We start from the raw sequence: 12,113 nt of genomic DNA, 5'->3' as shown, positions 1-12,113 counted from the left end.
CGATCTAATCAGTAATACAGGAAAGATACTGAACCATGATCACACTCTGGCAAGGCTCAGTAAAGAATTGTTCTAGCCCAAGCCCCGAGGCTAACCCACCCATAAATGGCCGCTGTATTAAAATATGATCTGTCCTGACAGAAAAACCAATAGCAACAACAAAATGATCAAACCGGTCACCTTTACAGAAAAACGTAATAACAAGGGCACCGGTTTGCCTTCAAACACTACCACCACCAGGTAGACTCTTTGATCCAATGCATGCCTTGTAAACCACTAGGTAATATCCCGATGAATGATTTAGAGCAACTGATCTGCCACTTGCTTTGGAACACGTGTGTAAGGTTCCAACCATCTCTCTCGTAACACCGCTTCAAGAGTGTAACACCCCACCAAGGTCGGAATTTCTGGACCACTGACTGAATGTTCCCTCTTCTGCACCCATTACACATCTGCCTAAAGAACACCATACCACCCCTGTCTCAAATGTGCCTGCCTCTCCAAATGGTGCAATAGATCTATCACAATTATCCATGTATGAGGAGTCCCTGTCGATGGAACTCACTCAGGGGTCCCCCTGCCTGTCCCCACCCAGCTCCGACTCAGCCACACCACTGTCCTTACCAACCCGAGTTATCTCTAACAAGAAAAAAAACAAGGAAAAGTCGATCCAGCGCTGTTTGGTGCTTTAAAAGGGAATCAATGGTCCCATTTTTATTATAGTAGAAAAGATAAAAAAATGGATTAACAGACGCAGTAGCGAGGCAGTTTCAAATAAAGTGTGCTGAAATCTACGCGTTTCAAACACTGTCCGTGTTGTTAATCATGGCTAGTATTCAATACTAAAGTCCTTAGATGCCGCGGTCACTATTGACTGCAAAATCTAAAATGTTAAATAACTGGGATCGGAATGATCACCGCTCCTGGCCGGTACAGTGGGAGCTTATTTGTCAACCACCACCAGGTTCTTGCGGTGTTCACATGGACACATATTCTGAGCTTGTGGAATCACTGTGACTTAATAGTACTTTAAGATGTGTAAACTACCTCAGAACCTTGACGTTTACTGTACATCAAGGTGCAGGAAGGGGTAAAGGACAAAGGGGTGTAACCCAAAAACCTATGCGATGCCTAGGGCATGACAGGATTCATAGACCACCTGGGAGAGAATTTCTACGTGCGTTCACAACTCCCTCCGGTCCTGCACTATGTATAACGCAGTCTATCACACTATGTCACTATTATTACTCACCTGTGGAAACATCTCCTGGAATTTCCTCCTTCACTTCACTCATACATGGTGGATCACCCCTCCTGCGCTCTTCTTCTGCTTCATTTTTAGTCAGATCTTCACCCTGATTGGTCATATGTAATAATTCAGTACAATACAGCAGAAAGTCGCAAACATCTCACTCATCAAGAAACCATCAAAAAATCCATGACAACATCTATGACCCCAGGACCAGAAAAGAAAACCCCTATAAAGATCTGGTAAACAGACAAGAAAAAATGTCAAATGGTCTTTGGAACCATTACTTTATAGCTAGGACTTCAGCGCCATCTACCTGATGATTCTCGGGGACATTGTGATTTTCCTCTGGACAGTCCTGGGAATACGGAGGACTGGGGCATCTTTCTGCTTGATTTCCCCTACTGTATCCATCTGTAGGAAACACACAGTGATGGAATAAATATTTCTATGTGACGATCAGATGATGGGTGTAGTATCTAGATGACCCTCGAAAATTTACAGCCAGTGAAAGTCTCCCCCTCCTTACACTGCTGATCGGCCCTTATATCCGTCTCCTCTTCTGATTCATCTTTAGCTTCAACCTTAATATCAATCAGATTTTCACCCTAAACAGACAAGAAAACATGTAAAATGGTCTTTGGAACAACTACTTTATAGCTAGGACTTCAGCGCCATCTACCTGATGATTCTCGGGGACATTGTGATTATCCTCTGGACAGTCCTGGGAATACGGAGGACTGGGACATCTCTCTGCTGGATTTCTCCTACTGGATCCATCTGTAGGAAGCACAGTGAATTACCAGGAGGGAGCTGCTGTTCTATACAAAGACTCTCAATTATGTATTTACATGGGTTGTATCTATTGTCAAATACCATGTTAGGGAATTCTACATGCCAAGAGAGGGAACCCATGATGAAGACCCTCATCTTTTATCAGTACAATGAAGTACTTGTAGTAAGGAGAACTACTCAAAAGTTTCCTCTCCACCAGGGATGGCAGACCACCGAGGCGTTGGAGAAAGCTCTACATTTATATACCCTCGAGTTTCCTTTCCCTGGGAAGGCAGTTTTTCTCTCCTAAAGGTAAATGGGGGAAAAAAAACCAAAAAAAAAAAACCAAAAAACAACATACGATCGCATTTGTTGTTTATTGGTTTTCCAGGAGCCTAGGACATCACAACGAGAGAGACTGCCCCCTCCTGTACAGGACGCATAGACGTCCCATACTGTCTAAATGCACACCAATCAGCAGTGGCATTAAAAACCACCCATCATTATGGACTCCAGAAGACATCTGAGGATTCCTGTGGTCCCTGGCACAAGACGTGTGAAGGTTCCTCTGGTCTCTGGTACAAGACGTGTGAAGGTTCCTGTGGTCTCTGGCACAAGGCGTGTGAAGGTTCCTGTGGTCTCTGGCACAAGGCGTGTGAAGGTTCCTGTGGTCTCTGGTACAAGACGTCTGAAGGTTCCTGTGGTCTCTGGTAGATAAAGTGTGAAGGTTCCTGTGCTCATAGACTTTCTATGGAGTCCGTACACGATACATTTATTGCCGGAAAAAGCCAAACAGAAACGAAGCAGCTGAGCGCTCACACAAACTCTTCAGCGGCTTCGTTCTAACGATTGGTGGGGGTCTCCGTGCTCTGACCCCCACCAATACAAACTTCTGACATGTCACGATGACTCAGAATTTGTCGAACGTTTAGCTACACTTTAAATGCCCAATAAAACTGGGTGAAGAGATTGATTTTTTTTTAAAAAAGCACACATTTAAACAGACAAAAAAAAGCTATCACATGTGGACTCACTATTCCACAGTCTCAGCGTCTCCAATATACGCCACTGCGCACGCCTGTGAACAAAGTGAGGGCAGCTGTGTTGAAGAAACTAATTTATCTACTGCGCATGCCCAACAGATGCATCAGGAAATTTCTCATATGTTCTGAGTCAGTCTGTTTAGTCCATGTACGCGCAGGGGCAAGGAAAACCCAGGGAACACAAACAGAATCTTAGAGATGGGAAAAAAGGTCCAAGGTGCCAGCAGGCACCCATTGAGCATAGTGTACTAGGGAAAGGGGAAACACAAAATGTGCCTAGACTAAAACTGGTACAGCAATAATATAATAGATGTTACACGATACAGTGTATTAAAACACGGCTCGCTCAATAGACACCACTCACCTCCAGACCTCTCATCCATAAACGGGACATGAAGGGATTAACCCATGGTCAAAACTCACTCAAAAATACCCATTAAATTAGGTGACAAAGAGGCTTACTCCCTCCAGTACAAAAAAAACCCTCCCACATCATGCTCATGTAGAAACAGAGTTTGAAACCGGTGGGATCCAAACAAAAACCGATCCGAATCCAGGGCACAATGTCTGTATCACGGTAAGTCACACAGTGTCACCCTACCTGGTGACCCCCATTTGGGTAAAAAATAAACATAGCCAGGAATATACACAAATCCCGGAGGAGCAAAGCAGGACGAGACCATCTAATGGAGCTGAGAGATTTAAATATAACGGGATCACAGGGATAATGACAATACTAATACGATATTGGAGATATACACACACATTATATATATATATATATATATAAAACCATGTACACTATACATAGATAGGCGTCCGTTGACGACAACATAATATAGGAGATAAAATCATTGTGCTCGTGAAATGGAGAAGACGAGACGCAGACGAGAAATACCACCAATAAATCTTCAGAGCTGTAAGTATGTAGACATTTAAAAGAATGTTACTCAAATCATGAATATAGTGCACATACAAATTCTCGTACAGCAGGGAGGAACATACCAGACTTCACACAATACAAACCGAAATCTAACATATCAAATCCTCAAATAACAGGACCAACTTTGAAATCAATATTAAAGCCATGAGGAGATAATAATGTCTTCAATTTGAAGATCCACTCAAGTTCCCTACGTTTAAGTTTAGCTATCCTGTCGCCTCCCCTCCTATGTGTTGGTATGTAATCAATTATCCAGAATTTTAAAAAGGTCACTAACCACATGTCCAGCAGTCACAAAATGGTTTGAGACTGGAAGATCCAGTCTCTTGGTGCTTATCGTGGATTTGTGTTTATTAATTCTAATGTGACATTCCTGAGTGGTCTCCCCTACATAGAGCAATTTGCAAGGACACTAATATGTAAATGACAAAACGAAGAAGAACATGTCAGAAAGCGTTTAAATCAAAAATACCTTGCTGCTGACTGGGTGTATAAATGAACTACCCTTCACAAGACTACTACAATTGAGACAAGGGAAACAACCGATCCTAGTTGCAGCCAATGTCGTCTGCCGAACTTTACAAATAGGTCCTGCATCAGCATGGACCAATTGGTCCTTCAAATTTCTAGACTGTCTCCTAGGGGGACAACTAAACTCAGGTATTGAGCTCGCCAAACTATTCAGAATATACCACTCGCAGCAAATAATATCCCCTATTTTATTGCTGGCACGGGAATAGGTAGATAAAAAGGACACCCTAGATGTCGACTCACATATGTGAGGGGTCAAAAGACTATCCCTAGATACATAATCAACCTTTGTCTATTATGAAGGGATTGAGGATAACATCTTTGTAATTTTTTTTTACTCATTTCATCAAGTCGTCCGGAAAGATGTTGAGGTTCAGAAACAATGCATTTCACCCTCAGCATTTGGCTAAAGGGGAGAGATTAGAGCATCCGTCTAGGGTGCTCGCTATCAAAATACAGTAAATTGTTACGATCGGTAGATTTCGTAAATAAATCAGTCACCAATTTGTCACCTACCCTATGAACCAACATGTCAAGAAATTGTAAAGAAACAACAGAGCTATCCATCGTGAACTTAATGTCATCGTCTATAGTGTTCAGGAGGGAAAATAAATCATCCAACAGAGAGAGGATGTACCGGACCAAATAACAAAAATATCGTCTATGTATCTCCACCACCTCAGCACATGGCTGAAGTGGTGGGATACATAGACGTGCTGCTCCTCAAGGGCTGCCATGAACATGTTGGCATACGTTGGTGCCACGAGTGAGCCCATGGCAGTCCCTCTCGTTTGCACATAAAATTAGTTACGAAAGAGGAAATAGTTCTCTATGAGAACGACTTCAAATAGACCCATGAGAAACATAACACACTCAGTGGAATAAGCGGAGGAGCTCAGAACCTCATGTACTACCTGAAGACCCCTATGATGGTTAATCGAGGTGTACAGGCTTGACACATCAAATGAGACTAGAATGATGTAATCGGTCAACGATACATAATTCAGCTTCAAAATGAAATAGGAGGTATCTTGACCATAGGAGGCGGAAGTAGCATAAATTCTCAACACCCTATCCAAGAAAATCGCAATAGAGCCAAATATAGAACCACTGCCAGAAACAATTGGTCATCCTGGAGGTTTACTGAGACATTTATGGATCTTTGGGAGGCAGTAAATTACGGGAGTGACTGGATGTGGTACAGAAAGATAGTCTACAAGATCTTTATTGATAATATCAGCATCCACAGCAAGTTGTAATAGATCCCGAATCCTACCCTGGATTCTAAATTTGGAGTAATTAGTTACTCTCATATAGACACCATCACTGACCTGTCCATGGATTTCTTCCAGATAAAGCGATGTGTCCATGACGGCCAAAGCCCCGCCTTTGTCCGCTGGCTTGATCGTCAAGGACACATCACTGGAGAGGGTCCTAACTACATCTCCCTCTAGTTTGGACAGGTTGGAGTTAGATATAGGGGAATCATCCCATTCTTCCCTCAGTGCATGTACCCTGTGTTTAACTGAAAAAATGAAAGCATCCAGTACAGGTTCATTAGTGTATGGCTGCCACCCACTCTTTCTGGATAGACCTATATTACCCAGTGAGAGTTCACTAGAAGAAGCTCTATCATTTATAGGTGAGCATTCTGAAAAATATTTCCTAAGCCTAATCCTGCGGAAAAAGGCATGAAGGTCTAGCTCAATCAATTCTGGATACAGGAAAAAATGACAATCCTTAGTTTAAAACAGAGATTTGTACAGACGATTAGGGAGGTCACGATACCAGAATTTGGACTTCGATACCGATACTTCGTGTATATTGCGATTTCGATACCAATTCGATACTTTGCCAACAGTAATAAAAAAAAAAAAGTTCTTCCATTTTCTGATGTGAGGCGCGAGGTGCGATGATGAATTTAACCTCTACGTGCCTCACATTAATAGTAATTAACCCCATCATGTTTCTCAGTCATAATGGGTTGTGAGGTACATGATGGGGTTAATTACTATTAGTGTGAGGCACATGGAGGTTAAATTCATCATCGCACCTCACAATAAGGCCCCATGCACACGAACGTGCTTTTGCGGCCGCAATTCACCCAAAAATCCACGGGAGAATTGCGGCCCCATTCATTCCTATGGGGCCATGCACACGACCGTAGTTTTTACGGTCTGTGCATGGCCCGGTAGCCCGGACCGCAGAAAGAACGGACATGTCTTATTACGGCAGTCTTCTGCGGTCCGGGCTCATTGAAAATAATGGCCGCGGCCATGTGCATGGCCCGCGATTTGCGGGCGGCTCGCGGCTGACAGTCCGCTGCCGGCCGACCCGAAAATCACAGCCGTGCACATGGCTACGGCTGTGTGCATGAGGCCTAATAAGTGATAGAAAGCAGTTTTTATTTTATTTATTTTTTTACAGCGTACACATCATAAATGATGCAAAAAAATAGTTGTGCAGGTTATTACTGCAGCCCCACTCCCATACATTCATGTGTTACTATACTGAGCTGTGCGGCAGCAGCCCCGCTCTCATACATTCATGTGTTACTATACAGAGCTGTGCGGCCGCAGCCCCGCTCTCATACATTCAGGTGTTACTATACCGAGCTGTGCGGCCGCAGCCCCGCTCTCATAGTCATGTGTTCCTATACTGCGGCCGCAGCCCCGCTCATATACATTCATGCGTTACTATACTGAGCTGTGTGACCGCAGCCCCGCTCCCATACATTCATGTGTTACTATACTGAACTATGCGGCCGCAGCCCCGCTCTCATACATTCATGTGTTACTATACTGAGCTGTGCGGCCGCAGCCCCGCTCTCATACATTCATGTGTTACTATACTGAGCTGTGGGGCTGCAGCCTCGCTCTCATACATTCATGTGTTACTATACCGATCTGTGCGGCTGCAGCCCCGCTCTCATACATTCATGTGTTACTATACCGAGCTGTGCGGCCGCAGCCCTGCTCTCATACAGTCATGTGTTACTATACCGAGCTGTGTGGCCGCAGCCCCGCTCTCATACATTCATGAGTTACTATACCGAGCTGTGCGGCCGCAGCCCCGCTCTCATACATTCATGTTTTACTATACGGAGCTGTGCGGCTGCAGCCCCGCTCTCATACATTCATGTGTTACTATACTGATCTGTGCGGCTGCAGCCCCGCTCTCATACATTCATGTGTTACTATACCGAGCTGTGTGGCCGCAGCCCCGCTCTCATACATTCATGAGTTACTATACCGAGCTGTGCGGCCGCAGCCCCGCTCTCATACATTCATGTTTTACTATACGGAGCTGTGCGGCCGCAGCCCCGCTCTCATACATTCAGGTGTTACTATACTGAGCTGTGCGGCCGCAGCCCCGCTCTCATACAGTTATGTGTTCCTATACTGCGGCCGCAGCCCCGCTCTCATACATTCATGTGTTACTATACTGAGCTGTGCGACCGCAGCCCCGCTCTCATACATTCATGTGTTACTATACTGAGCTGTGCGGCCGCAGCCCCGCTCTCATACATTCATGTGTTACTATACTGAGCTGTGCGGCCGCAGCCCCGCTCTCATACATTCATGTGTTACTATACTGAGCTGTGCGACCGCAGCCCCGCTCTCATACATTCATGTGTTACTATACTGAGCTGTGCGGCTGCAGCCTCGCTCTCATACATTCATGTGTTACTATACTGAGCTGTGTGGCCGCAGCCCCGCTCTCATACATTCACGAGTTACTATACCGAGCTGTGCGGCCGCAGCCCCGCTCTCATACATTCATGTTTTACAATACGGAGCTGTGTGGCCGCAGCCCCGCTCTCATACATTCATGTGTTACTATACCGAGCTGTATCGAAATACATGAAATAACAGTATCGAACAGTTTGGGCATGCACAGTATCAAACCAGTATCAAAGTTTCGATGCATCGTGCATCCGTACAGACGATAGTGACTTAGAAGAGATATTTACCACTAGGTTATTTACTCGATCTTCCGTTCTTTGTTGCGGGTCGACTGATATAGTTTCCGCGTTTTCTCTGGTCTGGTTTTTAAACCTTCGCTCACGTTTGCGGCCTCCTCTACGTGTGCGTCCGTTTCTACTCCTAAAAAAAGACCAACGGCCTCTGATGCATCAGCCACCAGATGCTGGGCACGTCTTTTCCTCTTCTGGACTACTTTTCCTAGTGCAGAGCTGCGGATCATCATAGGGTCTTTCTGTGAACTATAGATGCGTCCGCTTATAGTCCTCAACGTCCCAAAACAATTTCTGGCATTTGGTGTTTTCTAGATGAGACCTGAATTTCACAAATGATTCCAGTGCACTTTCTTTATACTTCTGTAACTCCTCTGTAGCTAATTGGCTAGTCAAGAGATCTTCCATTTCCTTAACCCTGGTGGTCACTTTAAGTAATTCAGTTTGTGGGAATTCAATGTTATGCCGCATAAGGTCTCTGGCATATTTATTACAGATTTGACAAAAACATTGGCAGAAGTCAAAGTTGGTAGGGAACAAATTGGGAGTGATATGCGATTTCATACGTCCAGGGACACAATCCACCATGACATATTCACCCAAGGCTACAAGATGAAGTTGTATCGTGATAGCCCTTTTGGATTCCATCTCCCATTTGCATTTGATATTATCAGCAGATGAAACGCTGAGAAACGAAACGTCTCCAGCGATGCCATGTAAAATCTGGTTAGTGTCCTCCTCAGAGTACGAAAAAATAGAGGGTGTAGGACCCATAATCCAAAAAATTGAAAAGTAGAAAGAAATAATGTAACTCTGTGCAAAGCGATAGGATCAACAGTAAATGTAAAACAATGGAATATCACAGCACCAGATATACGATTGATTATACGGGTGCAAGCCTCAACAGAACCTGATCCAAAGTCCTTTGATGTAATCCTAACAGAGAGACGTGACAGCACATCCAAAAATAGGAGGAATTTATTCACCCAAATATGCAACGTTTCACACGCTTGAGAGGTCCTATTGGGTGGAAACGTTGCATATTTGGGTGAATAAAGTCCTCCTATTTTTGGATGTGCTCTCTCGTCTCTGTTTGGATTACCTTTCCATCATAGACAGCAGGAAGTTTTTCAGTAATTAGTGGCACAGTAGATCTTCTGTGGGATCTGACTAGAGGGGGCTAGCCTCCCCCTCCACATGCATCAATGAGCTTTGGGCGCCCTCACTCTGGTTACAGATGGTTTACTTTTAGTAGGTACTAACCACTACATAACGGGAACACGCCACAATACCGGCCGTTTTGTAGATGCTCTGAGAGTCGTCTAGTATCCTAATTCGGTCCTTCAATTCAGATCCTTACAATTGCACATTTTATTTGCTTTCACCACTTCAACTTTAAGAAAAGGATTGTTCACTTGCTGCCTAATGCATCCCCCCTCCTTGACAGACGGCATGGTCATTAGATAATCTAGGTTATTCATGTAACCAGTCACCGGTGTGGTTTTAATGTTACGGCTGATTAGTACACAAGGTGCACAACTAAATCTCCTGGATATAGGATAATGTTTGTTGGTGAGGGGAGGGACACCATTTTACCTTTTATAGTGGCCCTGAAGTCCTTTATGGCTTTGGTGTTATCAAACAAACTTCATTTATTACTTTCTGCTCCCAGCAGCGGGCCACAACCCGCTCCGGGCCACAACCCGCTCCGGGCCACAACCCGCTCCGGGCCACAACCCGCTCCGGGCCACGGGCCGCAACCCGCCGCAACCCGCTCCGGGCCGCAACCCGCTCGTCTGTTATACAAGTTCCAGCCTCGGGGGTTATATAACCTACATTATCTGTGGCCAATGACCGCTTAACCCCTTACTCTGCAGCTTCATACAATTACAGCTACACCAAAAAGGTACGGTAATGTTTTTCTGTTTTATTAAAAAAAAACATTAAAAAATAAACAATACAAAATGCGTTCTTGTGTCTCATATATATATATATATATATATATATATATATATATATATATATAAATAAGGATCTGTGTTTTCTGCAGAACATGATGTTTTCTATCGGTACCATTTTTGAGGGACATGCAACGTTTTGACTACTTTTCAATTTTATTTTCTGGAAGGTAGAACAAAAATAGCAATTCTGTCACGAATAGGCATCTACCTTTATGGGATAAATAATGCTACAGTTTCATAGTACGGGTCGATACCAATTATATGTACTTTATTTTTTACATCATAAAATATAGAAAAAAAATAGTTAAAAAAAAAAAAAGAAGCTTTAACCCCTTCCCTCTTTAGCCACTTTTGACCTTCCCGACAGCCTCATTTTTTAAATCTGACATATTTCACTTTATGTGGTAATAACTCCGGAATGCTTTCACCTATCCAAGCGATTCTGAGATTGTTTTCTCGTGACACATTGGACTTTAAGATAGTGGTAAAATTTGGTCAATATATTCAGTATTTAATTGTGAAAAACACCAAAATATAGTGAAAAATTTAAAAAATTTGCATTTTTACCAATTTAAATGTATCTGTTTGTAAGACAGGCAGTTATAACACACAAAATTGTTGCTAATTAACATCCCCCATACGTCTACTTTAGTTTGGCATCGTTGTTTCAACATCCTCTTGTTTTTCTCGGACGTTCCCCGGCTCAGAACTTTAGCAGCAATTTCTCACATTTTCAAGAAAATTTAAAAAGGCTATTTTTTCAGGGGCCAGTTCAGTTGTGAAGCGGCTTTGAGGTCCTTAGATATTAGAAACCCCTAAAAAGTCACCCCATTTTAAAAACTTCACCCCTTAAAGTATTCAAAACAGCATTCAGAAAATGTCTTAACCCTTTAGATGTTTCACAGGAATTAAGGCAAAGTAGAGGTGAAATTTACAAACTTCGTTTTTTTTTGCAGAAATTCATTTTGAATCCATTTTTTTTTTGTAACAGAAAGTTTGACCAGAAAAATGCAACTCAATATTTATTGCCCAGATTCTGCAGTTTTTAGAAATATCCCACATGTGGCTCTAGTACGCTCATGGACTGAAGCACCGGCCTCAGAAGCAAAGGAGCACCTGGAGGATTTTGGGGCCTTGTTTTTATTACAATATATTTAGGCCCCATGTCCGCTTTGAAGGACTCTTGCGGTGCCAAAACTGTAGAAACCCCCCACAAGTGACCCCATTTTGGAAACTATACCCCTTGAGGAAATTATCTAGGGGTATAGTGAGCATTTTGACCCCACAGGTGTTTTGCAGAAATTATTGGAAATAGGACGTGAAAATAAAAATATAAATTTTTCCCAATAAAACGTAGGTTTAGCTCATTTTTTTTCATTCCCACAAGGACTAAAAGAGAAAATGCACCACAACATTTGTAGAGCAGTTTGTCCCGAGTAAAACAGTACCCCACATGTGGTCATAAACGGCTGTTTGGACACACGGCAGGGCTCAGAAGGGAAGGAGCGCCATTTGGAGTTCAAATGTAACTGGAATGGTTTGCGGAGGCCATGTCACATTTGCAAAGTCCCTGAGTGGTCAAAACAGTGGAAACCCCCCAAGAGTGACTCCATGTGGGAAACTACACCCCTCAAGG

At 43.4% G+C, this 12,113-nt stretch overlaps 1 protein-coding gene across 2 annotated transcripts in view; it reads right to left on the bottom strand.

Annotated features, from left to right (window-relative positions):
• LOC142748047 (uncharacterized) overlaps positions 1–12,113 on the bottom strand; it is a 245,301-nt gene that overhangs the window by 217,229 nt on the left and 15,959 nt on the right. For both annotated transcript variants that reach the window (XM_075855172.1, XM_075855165.1), the window contains exons 5-8: positions 1,932–2,029; positions 1,779–1,857; positions 1,566–1,663; positions 1,253–1,355 (exon numbers count right to left, since the gene is read on the bottom strand). In XM_075855172.1, coding sequence (XP_075711287.1) covers positions 1,253–1,355; positions 1,566–1,663; positions 1,779–1,857; positions 1,932–2,029 — 378 coding nt within the window. The remainder of the gene's footprint in view (positions 1–1,252; positions 1,356–1,565; positions 1,664–1,778; positions 1,858–1,931; positions 2,030–12,113) is intronic.

Source organism: Rhinoderma darwinii, chromosome 1, assembly GCF_050947455.1.
Source record: "Rhinoderma darwinii isolate aRhiDar2 chromosome 1, aRhiDar2.hap1, whole genome shotgun sequence".
Classification (NCBI taxonomy): Eukaryota; Metazoa; Chordata; class Amphibia; order Anura; family Rhinodermatidae; genus Rhinoderma; species Rhinoderma darwinii.
Note: the sequence above shows the minus strand (reverse complement) of the source record. Positions and strands in the feature narration are given on the sequence as shown.